The sequence below is a fragment of the Capricornis sumatraensis genome, chromosome 2 (genome assembly GCF_032405125.1).
Source record: "Capricornis sumatraensis isolate serow.1 chromosome 2, serow.2, whole genome shotgun sequence".
Classification (NCBI taxonomy): Eukaryota; Metazoa; Chordata; class Mammalia; order Artiodactyla; family Bovidae; genus Capricornis; species Capricornis sumatraensis.
In genome coordinates this window covers 115891817-115905341 of record NC_091070.1, presented here as the reverse complement: position 1 = coordinate 115905341, position 13525 = coordinate 115891817, and the positions used below count along the sequence as shown (strand labels likewise).

The 13525-nt window shown below is 50.8% G+C and overlaps 2 protein-coding genes across 3 annotated transcripts; one reads left to right on the top strand and one right to left on the bottom strand.

The window, feature by feature from the left end:
- Positions 1 to 1748: 1748 nt before the first annotated feature.
- Positions 1749 to 6440, top strand: TMEM79 (transmembrane protein 79). Its single transcript, XM_068965936.1, has 3 exons — positions 1749 to 2508; positions 2765 to 2978; positions 6126 to 6440. Exons 1-3 carry the CDS (start codon positions 1749 to 1751, stop codon positions 6337 to 6339), a joined length of 1188 nt encoding a protein of 395 aa, XP_068822037.1. The 3' UTR covers positions 6340 to 6440.
- Positions 6441 to 7288: 848 nt separating this feature from the next.
- GLMP (glycosylated lysosomal membrane protein) lies at positions 7289 to 10218 on the bottom strand. 2 transcript variants are annotated; one of them, XM_068965446.1, is made up of 6 exons: positions 10100 to 10218; positions 9392 to 9649; positions 8982 to 9182; positions 8640 to 8858; positions 7994 to 8250; positions 7289 to 7881 (listed from the first exon to the last, which is right to left on the bottom strand). In XM_068965446.1, exons 1-6 carry the CDS (start codon positions 10214 to 10216, stop codon positions 7716 to 7718), a joined length of 1218 nt encoding a protein of 405 aa, XP_068821547.1. In that variant the 5' UTR covers positions 10217 to 10218; the 3' UTR covers positions 7289 to 7715. The 2 variants fall into 2 exon arrangements, with proteins under 2 accessions (XP_068821547.1, XP_068821548.1); XM_068965447.1 differs by having other exon boundaries at positions 7994 to 8103.
- Between the last annotated feature and the right edge of the window lie 3307 nt (positions 10219 to 13525).

Genomic DNA, 13525 nt, shown 5'->3' with positions numbered 1-13525 from the left:
GGGAGACCCGGGTTCAATCCCTGGGTCGGGAAGATCCCCTGGAGAAGGAAATGGTAACCCACTCCAATATTCTTGCCTGGAGAATCCCATGGATGGAGAAGCCTGGTAGGCTACAGTCTATGGGGTCACAAAGAGTCAGACATGACTGAGCGACTTCACTTGCTTATTTACTTACTTAACCTAAAAAGCAAAGTGTTCAGTGGACCCATGTACACCCTGTAGTGGGAATATAAATTCACCTTCTAGACATCGACTGACCTTTCTGTCCTGAAACAACCTGTCTTTCCCACTAATTGGCCTTTCACTTGCTGTTCCTCTGTCTGGAACACTTATTCTCCAGATTTCCCATCAGGTCACAGCTCAAATATCACTTTGGCAAAGAGGTTTCTCCCTATTGATATTGTCATGTTGGTTTAATTGCTGGGCTTCTTATTTATCTGTTACCCCAACAGAGCCAGCTTTTTAAGCACAGAGACTTTGCCTGTCATCTTGTTCTTTCCTGTGTCTGTCCCTAGAATAGTGCCTAACTAATAATAGGTGCCCAGTAAATACTGAATGAATAAGGGTAGTAATTCTACTTCTTTTGGGGTATCCCAATCTATTTCAAGAGTCCTTTGATGCAGAAACCCACTCTGCCCCCTTTGCTTTCCTGTGCTGGGAGTTCCTACATATCCCATGTTCCCAGGACACACACCTCTAGGCTCAGAAAGTATGATGTCCTCCTTTAATGCTTTTTCTGTCGGCCGATTCAGCAGGGCGGGGCCTTCCCCTTTAAACCGGGCCCCACCTGCTCTGGTCAGACAGGTTTGGAGACACAGGTAAAGGGAGGGAGACCGAAAGGAATACTTGCAGAGCCAGCAGAAGAGCTGGGCAGCTCCTTCCCGGACGCTGGGGACCCTCTACCTCTCTCCAGATGGAAAGTAAGAGGGTGTCATGGGTCCACACAGTAGGGGGGAGGAGATCCTTGGGGAGGTAGATCAGCCCCATCCAGAAGCAGTGAGATGGAAGACAGCAGGGAGGGGACAAAGACCAGAGAGGAGGCATGGGAAACAACCTTCATTAGACTTAGAGGTCAGAGTGGATCCGCCCGGGCCCTCCAGAGACATAGGGGGTGGGTTACTGAGAAGTTTGGAAACTGACCGAGTATCCAGATTGGAGACAAAAGGCCAGGGTGCCCTGCCACTGCCAGCTCCTTGGGACAGATCTGTTGGCAAATCATGGGTGTCAGCTGCCAGGAAAGTTCCAGTCGGGGATCTGCAGGGGAAGGGGAGGTGTGGAGGAGAAGGGGCAGCTTCTCTGTTCACAAGATCCTTCATGGGAAGAAAGCCCTTGGCAAAATTCTAAATATCTCCCTTTCCTCCCATTCCTGCGTTAGGGTGGCCATGACCCCAGGGGTTTTGGTGGAGGGGGTAGAAGGTGTGGGTGGAGGCTGGCTGAGGCCATAGCTGCCAGCGCCTGTGCCCCCTGACTCACCCTCTCCTGCTGAAAAGCATTTGATGTCGAAAGGGTGCCTCCATTTCAGCTGCTCACTTCTCTCCTGCTTCCCACTGTTTGAACACCTTCCTCCAGATCAGGTTCTCTCTAAGATCCCAGAAGGGGCTAAAGCCTGTGAGGCCAGCTGCCCTGGAGAGTTGCAGTTCAATCAACCCCTCCTGAGGGCCAGAGGATGGCAGCTTCTGACAGAACTTCGCTCTGCTCCCTCCAGGGTGACATGACTTTGTGGTAGACTTCAGAAGTCAGGTCCCAGGATGACAGAACCCGAGACCCTGGCCCTGCTGGAAGTGAAGGGGCCTGAGACCCTGGAGAAGAGCCCACCCCAGGCCTTGGTCCCCAATGGCCGGAAGCTGGAAGGGGAAGACGGGGTTGAGTCCCTTGGAGCTGAGTCCTCTAGAGTGGGGTCTTCAGCTGAGTCTCCCACAGCCAGAGAGGGGACCGAGGACGGTCTAGACAGCACAGTAAGTGAGGCTGCCACTTTGCCTTGGGGAACTGGCCCCCAGCCCAGTGCCCCGTTCCCAGATCCCCCGGGCTGGAGGAACATTGAGCCTGAGCCCCCCGAGTCAGAGCCACCCACCAAACTAGAGGAGTTGCCTGAAGATGAAGCCAGCCTGCTGCCCGAGAAGGCAGCCCGGGCCTTTGTGCCCATCGACCTACAGTGCATTGAGCGGCGGCCCCAGGAGGACCTTGTTGTGTGCTGTGAGGCCAGCGAGGGCGAGCACCGCCGGAACTTCCTGCCCCCCCGGGCCACCCACCCTGAGCCCCCGGAGTGCAAGTGGGCCGAAGCGGTGGTGAAGCCGCCTGGCCATTCCTGTGGGGGCTGTGGGGGCTGTGGAGGCCGAGAGGTGCTGAGGGCCGTGGCCTCGGTGGCAGCTGCCCTCATCCTCTTCCCCTGCCTGCTCTACGGGGCATACGCCTTCCTGCCCTTCGATGCCCCACGCCTGCCGACCATGAGTTCCCGCCTTATCTACACCTTGCGCTGTGGGGTCTTTGCTACCTTCCCCATTGTACTGGGTGAGCCTGGGCCCTGCGGGTAGGGAGGGGGCGTCTGGGAGTTGGGCTGGAGGGCAGGGCCTGCCTGACTTGGAGAGCAGGAAAGTTTCCATCACTAGGCCTGGACCCTCAGGGCCTCCCACACCCTGTCTCCCTGTGTGCCCACCTCCACTCAGGACCACCTCAGCCCCACCCAGGGTGCAGAGCCCATGCCCATGCTGCAAACTCTGCCGCCTGCTTCCTCACCTGACCCTGTGTGTTGTCCAACCCCATCCAGGGATCCTGGTGTACGGGCTGAGCCTGCTGTGCTTTTCTGCCCTTCGGCCCTTCGGGGAGCCGCGGCGGGAGGTGGAGATCCACCGGCGATACGTGGCCCAGTCGGTCCAGCTCTTCATCCTCTACTTCTTCAACCTGGCCGTGCTTTCCACCTACCTGCCTCAAGATACCCTCAAACTGCTCCCTCTACTCACTGGTCTCTTTGCCATCTCCCGGTGAGCTGGGGCTGGGGGTGGGGCACAGGGGAGGTAGTAGTGCTTAAGGGACCTGGGCATCTGAATGTCTGGAGAGCCAGGGAGATTCTGGACTCTGAATCAGCCCAAATGTGCACCCTGGAAAGTTGAGTCCACTTTCTGCCTTGCACTTTACCTCACTTGGCAGCTCCTATGTCTTTCGTAAGACACATACATCAACCTAGAACGGGAAGGGAAGGGCTTTCAGGTGCCACCTAGACCAGCTTCCCACCCACTGCAACCACTCCTCTGTGACACTCTGGTCAGGCGGCCACTGGCTGAACATTGGTTGAACATCCCCGTGACCAAATGCTTTGTTCTTTATAAGGCAGTCTTACCTATCAAAAGTCCTAGTTTTTATAGAGTTCTCTTTTGTATTATGCTAAAAACTTCTGCCCTGACTCTAACCTCTGGGATTCTCTAGTCAATTCAGATCTTTGACAGTACCTCTCAATTCTGACTCCCAACAGTCTGCTCTCCCAGTGCTTACTTTGCTAAATGGTCCTGGTCCCTTCACTAGCCTGTGTCTTTCCATCTAGGCAGGAAATTATGCTTGTCAAATGGGAAGGGGGTGGGGACTGGTCAAGGGATTGTCCTGTTCATCCAAATTGAGGGCACATGGCAACCCACTCCAGTACTCCTGCCTGGAAGGTCCCATGCACGGAGGAGCCTGGTAGACTGCAGTCCATGGGGTCGCTAAGAGTCGGATACGACTGAGCGTCTTCACTTTCATTTTTCACTTTCATGCATTGGAGAAGGAAATGGCAGCCCACTCCAGTGTTCTTGCCTGGAGAATCCCAGGGATGGGGGAGCCTGGTGGGCTGCCATCTATGGGGTCGCACAGAGTCGGACACGACTGAAGCAACTTAGCAGCAGCAGCAGCAGGGGTATTTTCATGTAAACTATGTTAACCCAGAAAGGTACCCTTGAATTTCTGAAGTCTTTGAGAAAGGCAGATCTTTCCATTTTTCCCCCTAATACATTTCCTTTTGTTATTTTCTTTTTAAAAAGATTTTATCATATTTATTTATTTATGGCTGAGCTGGGTCTTTGTTTCTGAGCGAGGGCTTTCTCTAGTTGCAGCAAGTGGGGGCTACTCTCTAGCTGCAGCGTGTGGGTTTGTTTAGGAGCAGAGGCTCAAAGCACGCGAGCTTCAGTAGTTGCAGCGTGTGGGCTCAGTGACTGGGGCTCGCAGGCTCTAGGGCACAGGCTCAGTAGTTGTGGCACGGGGGCTTAGGGGTCCCACAGCATGTAGGACCATGCTTCAGCATCCTGGAGCAGGGGTCGAACCTGCGTCCCTGCACTGGCAGGTGGATCCTCAAACCACCGGACCACTAGGGAAGTCCTGTTATTTTCCATATAGGATTCCAGGTGGCTTTAACTGCTAAAGCATTCTTCCTATTAAGCTGAAGTCTGTCTTCTGTCACTTCTAAGTGTAGTCTAATGGTCATCTGTCCCGCCAGTCTCCTGACCGTCATACAGCCGTGCGTGTTCTTCCAGTGGATGTTTTCCAAGATTAATACGTTCCTGTTCATGTAACTCAACCTCCCATCTCCTTCTCAGGGAACGCTGATCTCAGATAAGAAGTTGGTTTAATTTGGTTTAAGCAGTAAGAATCATCAGGGAGCTAAAGGACCAGCGGTTGTCTGGGCCATCTTACCCATTTTACAGAGAAAAAATGACTATGACAGGAAGTACCTACAGACTCGGTGAGAAGAGTTGCATAGGTCTGTCAGCAGAGGCAGGACTAGAACCCAAGTCCCTTCCCTCTCTCACCCAGGGTCCTTCTTTATGGGCAAGTTACTGGCAGCATGTACTCCTCCCTCTATTACACAGGTAAAAATATAGGGGCATCTCAATTCTGTCATAGATGGTCCTTTGTAAGTTAAGAGGAAACTGCTGCCCTCCTCCCACTGAGGGGTGTGTATATTTGGATGGATCTTCCGAAAGGGGAAATTTAGTTGCGCCTGATTCATCCCTCTGGGCCTCAAGCTCTCTTGAAGCTGGCTTCCTTACTCTCTTCTTTCCCTCAGCCCCTGTAAAATGGTAGGAGAGAGGCTGATGAACAGGCATGGGTTCAAATCATGATTTTACTGTTTCCCCAATATGTGACGTTGGACCCATCTTAATCTTTTGGAATCTTAGTTTCTCCATCTACAAAAAGGGAAATAAACACAATGGAATGTACTGTAGCTGCGAAATAATGAAGCTCTTTATACACTGATACGACACAATTGCTTCTCAGGTGGGTCAGTGGCAAAGAATCCACCTGCCAGTGTGGGAGATGCAGGAGATGTGGGTTCAATCCCTGGGTCGGGGAGATCCCCTGGAGGCGGAAATGGCAACCCACTCCAGTATTCTTGCCTGGAAAGTTCCATGGACAGAGGAGCCTGGTGGGCTACAGCCCATGGAGTCTCAAGGAGTCGGACACAACTAAGCAACTGAGCACACACACACACACACACACACACACACACACACAATGACATAATCTCCAAGATGCATTAAATGGGGGGAAAAAGTCAATGTGCAGAATAGTCTCTATAGTATGCTCAGTTCAGTCGCTCAGTCATGTCTGACTCTGCGACCCCATGGAACAGTATGCTCCCAAACCTCAAAAAAAAAAAAAAAAAGAGGCAGGGGAGGAAAACATAAGTTTTCTTGCTTATATACACAGAAAGCTTCACGACATACGAGAAACCATAATAATGGATGATGTCTGGGGTGGGAGTAGAATAGAGGTGAGGAGGTGAAGGAAGAGAACAGAGTATCTGGGAATCAGTGGAGGAAAACGTTTTACTACATTCACTGGTGCCTTTGAATTCTGAACCGTGTAAATGTATATTGCCTACTCAAAACTTTTTAATTCAAATTTGAGAAGTATACAAAGAGGCAGGTGAATAATACGCACGCTTCATAGAGATGTGAGGTCTAAATTAAATAGTGCCCCTAAAGTAATTAGTACCGTGCCCAGCACATACGTCATTGCCTGAACACTGGTTGTTTTCAGAGGTATCAGTTGTGCCAGCCAACCCCCATCTGCCTCCCTCACTTCCCACTCTCCCTATCATCAACCTGTTAGCTGATGCACTTCCCTCAAGGAAAGCTCGACCTTTTCTTGCCTCCCAGGCTCATATACTGGCTGACCTTCGCTGTGGGCCGCTCCTTCCGAGGCTTTGGCTACGGCCTGACGTTCCTGCCTCTGCTGTCCATGCTGATGTGGAACTTCTACTACATGTTCGTGGTGGAGCCTGAACGCATGCTCACTGCCTCCGAGAGCCGCCTGGACTACCCTGACCATGCCCGCTCAGCCTCAGACTACAGGCCCCGCTCCCGGGGCTGAGCTGCCCCACCCCCTTCGTTCCTGGGTGGGATGAACCCACCTACTGCCCCGACAGGGGTGCCATCCAATCAGAGTGTGGGGTGCTCCCTTCATCTTAGGAGCCTGGGACAATTATGTGGGAGGGACTTAAACAGTCTTTCAGGGAAAGAGGTGGACAGCCATGTTCCTTAAGAATGCTGAGGACATGGGACCAGGGGCAGAGGCATGGTTCCTTCCTTAGTAGCCTCTGCTGCCACCAGGGTCCACAAAGACTGGACTCTGCTGCCCACTCTGCAGCCTCCTGCCTGAGGCAGCTGGCAGAGCACAGCCGAAACTCTGACCTTTTCTGTGCTGGCTGTCTAAGCAGAGGGCCTCCAAGAGACTGGAAACATTGCCTATGCCTTAGGTAAAGGCTGGGCATCACATCAAATAGGACTTTCCTGTTTGGTGAAAACCCTTCTGGGGACCTGGGTTCAGGACCCTCCATGACTGGCCTTCCTAGGCTCTTTAGCCTCAGCCAAGTCAGTTACAGCTGCTCCAGCCCAGAGTGGCTGACTCCTCTCTTCCAACCCTTTAGGTCCCTGTAACTTTGCACCTCCAAAGTGCCCAGTCATCTCTCTCCTGTGGGAAGAGGAGCAGACAGGGAAACCTGCTTCCTAAGAGGTGTGTGTGTGTGTGTATGTGCGTGCATGCCCACACGTGTGGTGGCTGGGAGTGGTTGGAAAGCATGGTGGTTGATGTTAAACCAGTCTGACTGTGTATATAATAATAAACGATTAATACCACAGCCTTTCTTGGCTCTTCCATAGGGTCTGCCCCTCAACTTCAAGTGTTCCTTCCTTGTTTGATTCAAACTGCACCAGAAACCTCCCAGCTCCACATATTGAAGAGTGGCTGGCAGGAGCCTGGTCCCATGGCAAGGGAGAGAACTAGGCCTGATGAGGAAATGGGGCTTCAAAAAGAACTTGCCTTCCAAGCCCCACCTCCAGCCCTCTCATTCCCTGGAACCAGGTCCAAACCTGCCCAACAACGCACCACATTGAGAGACAAGCCCTGTGGGAAAAAAAAAACTAGTCTATTTCATGCCTTCCAGTGCAGCAAACAGTCAGAAGACCTCTCTCATTTAGGCCTGTGAGTCCCATTCAAGGGAAATGGGATGGTGGAGGAACGGGGAGGCAACACGGAGGGGACCCTCCCTCTAGCAATCATTCTGTGTCTGGTCCCTCCTCAGAGTTGGAAGGAAGCCCCACCTGGGTCCCCCAGGAAGCTGAGGCTGATCTGAGGTTCTGCCCAACAGGAAGATACAAAAGAGGAGGAGCTGCCTGGGAATACTGACCCTCAAACCTGCAGACCAGCAAGGCAGGTCCAGTCATGTCCTTTCCTCTAGAGAGCAGGCCTCAATTTATGGCCTGGTATTCAGAGTCCCGCTTGCGGCCCAGCAGCAGAAACAGGCCTCCTGCCAGCAGCATGAGTGCTGGGGCACCTAGGGCCACTGCCATGATGCCTAGGACTAGCGGGGACAAGGCATCCACTGGAGGGCTGCCCACACCCAGGAGCATGGACCTAGAGCAAGCAGAGTGAGAGAGAGAGAGTCAGGCTTAGGAGGGAAGGCTGAGAGGCCTAGCCTTCCTCCTCTGCAACCTCCCAAACCCACGGCCCAGGCCTCGACTCTCACCAGCTGAGGTAGTGTTGGTCCCAGTAGCCAGGGCCTGTGGGAGCCCCAAATGTCAGATTGAAGGCACAGGAGTGGTCCTGGGTCTTAAAGAAGGCTCGGACAATGGGTGACTGGGGGAGAAGGTATGCCAAGGTGGGGTGAAGTGGGGAAGAGTGGCAGGGCATGGCTGAGTCCCGGCTGCCCTGCTTCTGGGAGAAAGCCACTGGTCGCCATTGCATGAAGCCTGATGGGAGGGAGCCCCATAGCAGCTGGTCCAACTGAGGAGAAACGCAAACACACAGGTTGAGGAGGACAGAAGATGCTCGGCCATTCTGTTCCCCCACCCTTTCACAGCCTCCCTCTGTCACGAGCGGTCCTGAATCCTAGGCCTGGTTCTAGAACTCGCAGCTGGGTGGCGCCGAGTCTTTTCCCAGTCTCAACACTCAGCAAGCCTGCACCAGCTCCCCACTCTGGGACCCCAGGCCCTTGCGCAGCCCACCAGTCAAAGCAATAGTCACACTGCGCCGCCTTTCCTCTGGGCTAAATTCATTAGCAGAGCGTTCAGCACTTAAAGGAACTGAATGAGGTGTTGCTAAACAGTGAGTTGTTGAATGATAGAGTCCCCCTTCACACCCCCAGCCATCTGCTTCTCTGCCGGAAGCCTCACCTGGAAGACAGCGGGGGCGTACTCATCATCGATGGAGTGCTGCTCCTGCATTGAGGGGCAGCCAGGGCCCTGGCCCAAGGTGGCTACCTCCAGCCCAAACAGGGAGCGGTTTCCCCGGGGAGAGGCCCCAACCAGGGCCACCTCTAGCTGGCAGGTGTCCGCCGAGTGCAGGAGGCGAGGGGGTTGGGCTGGTCGGCCAGAGGTGGAGAAGGCCTGGACCTAAATGGAAGAGGCATGGGAGAAGTGGGAAGCAGGTGGATGCCTGTGTTTGAAGGCGACCCCTATCATTAACTCCCACCCTCATAAACCAGCCTTTCGAGTTCAAATTCCCTATATCTTTACCCTGAAGGCCAGGCTGCCATTGGCAAAAGCCCCAGTGGGGTCGCGAACGGGGTGGCCTTGAAATGTGGCGCTGAGGGTGGCAGGATCCAGTGAGTCGGTGATGTTGTTCCAGGAGAAATTGGCCAAGGAGTACGGAGGATATGATTTTCCCGGAGGCCTTGAGGCCGCATCGGACATATTGGTGCTGTCAAACTCAAACAGCTGTGGGGGGAGAGGGGGAGGGGTGGGGAGGGACAAGGTTTGCCAGAGTCCACCTTTCTCCTGAATCACCACCCCGCACTCACTGGCCCCACCCCAGGCTCTCACACATGACTCTACTTCACCTACTCCCAGTCTTCAATTTCTCCCTCTAACTGGAATGAACCCTCTCCTCTGCACTCTTCCCCTTGGATCTCCCCCAACCTCCTCACCCTGGTAAAGACAAGGGCAGAAGAAAATTGGATGCTCTCCTCGGGGAGCACCATCAGGCCCCCGTCAGGATCAGAGGAGAGCAGGAGGCTCCAGTTGACACTCAGGGTGCTGTTGGGGGTGTTGGTGGCCACCAACAGCACTGCTGGGGGACCCAGGCTGCTCCACACATAGTGCAGCGTGGAGTTGGTGCCCACTGCCCGAATATGAAGCAGGTTCTGGGAAAAGTCCGGCGCGTTAGAGATGACCTTCAGAGACACCTGGAACAAGGAGTAGAGGCTGGTCAGGAGAAGAGGGTCAGGGAGAGACACAGGACAAAGATGTCTGGGGATGAGAGGGGGCTTGTAAAATGATGGGGAAAGAGTGCAAGAGGAATGTTTGTGGGAGCTAAGAGAACCTTACTGTCAAGGGCAGACATGGGCTGGAGGAGAGGCGGGGAGAGCCCAAACTGCCCTAACCCTGGTGGAGAGATCAGGGCACACGGCTGAGAGGAAGGAAAAAATGCAACACCTGCTTGGACCTGGCTCACTCAGGGCTAAGTCAGGGTCCAGATTCTACCACATCCGTCCTACTCCATAGTCCTGTAGTGACCCACGGCTGCCCCGACTCCTCAATGCAAGCACCTTTCATCCCCACTCTTCCGTTGTCCTAGATTCCAACCACCCTTCAAGGCAGCATATGCTGAAACACCTATTGCTCTAGCCCCTCACCTGGCGGGTCTCCTCCCCCAGCAGGCCAAGTGGAGCTGCCGTCAGTAGACTCAGGAGGAGCACGGGGCTGGGGGCACAGAACCCCCAACCCCGGCTAGGCTTTTCATAGCCGCTCATGTGGTCCCGACTTCAGAGAGCGGAAGAGACGCTGAGGTCATGTGACTCACAGATTCAGCTGATCTCTTAAAAGGGCGGGGCTGTCACAACAGTCCTTAAAGAGCCCGCCTCCCTTCCGTATTTGACTTACTAGAATCAGAAAGGTTAAGAGTTTGTCATCCACACCTGAGCTGGCAAGTGAGCCATCTTAGACTAGATTTGCAGACACACTCCTAACCTCTCCTACCCAACTGGTTCCACTAAAGTTACCTACAAGGGGGCATAATATCTGGATTCAAACATCCAATGGAATCTACAGGAAGACTGTGGCAGGGAAGGCACAGATAATTTGAAACATTTCGGTGGGGGAATAGCACACCTCAGAGGGTTCTTTTTGTCAGTTATCAATAATTATTGAGCCCCTGGCTATGCAGGTTCTTGTCTTGGAAGACAGCTCACAATTTTACTGTGCAGAAAAGAAACCTCAGAAAACAAGACATGAAAGTGATACACAATTGTCATAGAACTGAATACATAACTCAGCGAATGCCTGGCTGAATGAACGCACTTCTGGTTTTTGTTTCTTAATCCTAGTCATTTTAGCTAAGAAAAAATGCACACGGTACAGTATTTATAAAGTACCAGAGGATATCAGCAACCTGGGTCCTTCCTTGAGACAACCATTATTACCAGTTTCTTATGTGTCCTTCCTAAAATATTCTATGTGTGCTCATGTTTATGTATTCCTTTTTCTGGCCACACCACATGACATGTGGGATCTCAGTTCCCCAACTAGGGATTGAATCCATGCCCTGCAGTGGAAGGTCTTAACCACTGGACTGCATATATACATACATATTTAATAATACTATATACATACATGTGGGTAATAAGATACCATGGAATCCACTGTCTAGAAATTTCTTCCACATATATTGAGGACTATTCTGCATCTCTCCAGTCTTTCATTGCAAGGGGGATATTCCACGGATATACTTAGCCAGAACCTTGATAGTATCCAACATTTTGCTACAGGCAAAAAACACTGAAAAGAATATCCCTGTATGAACAGCATTTCATATCCCTGTATGAACAGTATTAATCTGTAAGATTAATACTCAGGAGTAGAATTGCCTCAAGTTGCCTTCTATGAAGTTCAATTGATTACACCATGTTTGAGGGCCCATTTCCCCAACACTGTGACAAGTGCTTACCAAACAATTTGCATTTCCCGATGAATAAAATGAAACACTTCTCCATGTTTTATTAGTCATTTATTTTTACTTCCCTGGAACTATTTATACCTTTTGCCTATTTTTCTGAGTCCCTATCATTCATTCATTTATTGCCACACAGCACAAGATCTTAAGTTCCCTGACCCATGATGGAACCTGCACCTTTGGCAGTGAAAGCATGGAGTCCCAAGGAGTGCCAGGGAATTCCCCTGCTATGTAAGTGTATAGTTTAAGATTTACTTTTGACTGTGCTGGGCCTTTGTTGCTATGTGTGGGCTTCAGTAGCTGTGCTCAGGCTTGGCTGCCCCAAGGCACGTGGAATGTTCCCAGACCCTTTCAGTTGCCAGAAACTAATTTTGCTGTAAGAAACAAAGAAAGGATCCAGTTTCGTTTTTTTCCCTCTGATGGCTAGTCTAGGATAAACTCAAGTTTCCTTAAAAATTTTCATTTTTTTTCTGACCATGCTACCCAAAGCAACCTATAGATTTAATGTGATCCTTATCAAATTAGCCATGACATTTCTCACAGGAATTAGAACAAACCCTAAAATTTATATGGAACCATAAAAGACCCAGAACTGCCAAAGCAATCCTTAGGGAAAAGAACAAAGCAGGAGGCATAACCTTCCCAGACATCAGACAATACTACAAAGCTACAGTAATCAAAACAGCTTGATGCTGACACAAAGACAGACATATGAATCAATGGAACAAGAGTCCAGAAATAAACACATAACACCTATGGACAACTCATCTTTGACAAAGAAGGAAGAATATAGAATAAAGAAAAGTATCTTCAGCAAGTTGTGTTGGCAAAGCTGGACAGTCTCATGTAAATCAAAGAAGGTAGAACACACCTTATACCATACACAAAGTGAAAGTGAAAGTCAGTCGTGTCTGACTCTGCGAGCCCATGGACTATACAATCCATGGAATTCTCCAGGCCAGAATACTGGAGTGGGTAGCCTTTCCCTTCTCCAGGGGATCTTGCCAACCCAGGGATTGAACCCAGGTCTCCTGCATGGCAGGCAGACTCTTTACCAGCTGAGCCACAAAACGAACTCAAATGGCTTACAGAAAACATATGTATGTGAAAATCGCTTAGTCCTGTCTGACTTTCTGTGACCCCAAGGACTGTAGTCCCCAGGGCTCCTCCGTCCATGGAATTTTCCAGGCAAAAATACTGGAATGGGTTGCCATTGCCTTCTCCAGGGGATCTTCTTAACCCAGCGATTAAACCTGGGTCTCTTGCATTGCAGGCAGACTCTACCATCTGAGCCACTAGGGAGGTGACAGACAATTTTAAGACATCATAAAACTCCTAAAAGAGAACATATGCAAAACATTCTCTGCCACAAATCATACTGATGATTTCTTAGGGTAGTCTCCCAAGACAACAGAAATAAAAGCAAAAATAAACAAATGGGACCTAATCAAACTTACAAGCTTCTATACAGCAAAGGAAACCAGAAACAAAACTAAAAGACAACCTATGTACTGGAAGGTATTTGCAAATGATGTGACCAACAAGGGATTAATTACCAAAATATACAAACAGGTCATACAACTCCACTGCAAGAAAAAAACAACCCAACTGAAACATGGGCAGAATACCTGAACAGGTATGTCTCCCAAGAAAACATACAAATGGCCAATAGGCAGATGAAAAGATGCTCATCACACTGTTAAAGAAATGCCAATCAAAACTAGATTAAATCAACTATACTCCAATAAAAATTATAAACTATGAGCTTATATATATATATACACACACACACACACCAGTCACCATGGCCATGTCACACCAAAAACGTCTACAAAGGACTCCCCTGGTGTGGTCCAGTGGTTAAGAATCTGTGCTTCCGCTGCAGAGGGCATGGACACGATCCCTGGCCAGAGAGGCAAGGACCTGCATGCTGTGTTGCACGTCCAAAAAAGAAAAATACAAATGACACAAACATACTCGTGAAACAGAAACAGACTCACAGACACACAGAACAGACTTATGGTTGTCAGGGATGGACAGAAGGATTGGCAGTCTGGGACTAGCAATATGCATACTACTATATGTAGAATGCATAAACAAAGTCCTTCTG

Excerpts from the sequence above, each read along its gene's own strand:
- TMEM79 (XM_068965936.1), top strand. The coding sequence starts at position 1,749 with ATGACAGAACCCGAGACCCTGGCCCTGCTGGAAGTGAAGGGGCCTGAG. Across the intron at positions 2,509-2,764 it reads TACCTTCCCCATTGTACTGG|GGATCCTGGTGTACGGGCTG; the intron begins GTGAGCCTGGGC and ends AACCCCATCCAG. Across the intron at positions 2,979-6,125 it reads GGTCTCTTTGCCATCTCCCG|GCTCATATACTGGCTGACCT; the intron begins GTGAGCTGGGGC and ends CTTGCCTCCCAG.
- GLMP (XM_068965446.1), bottom strand. The coding sequence starts at position 10,216 with ATGAGCGGCTATGAAAAGCCTAGCCGGGGTTGGGGGTTCTGTGCCCCC. Across the intron at positions 8,859-8,981 it reads ATGGCAGCCTGGCCTTCAGG|GTCCAGGCCTTCTCCACCTC; the intron begins GTAAAGATATAG and ends TCTTCCATTTAG. Across the intron at positions 7,882-7,993 it reads GACCAACACTACCTCAGCTG|GTCCATGCTCCTGGGTGTGG; the intron begins GTGAGAGTCGAG and ends TGCTTGCTCTAG.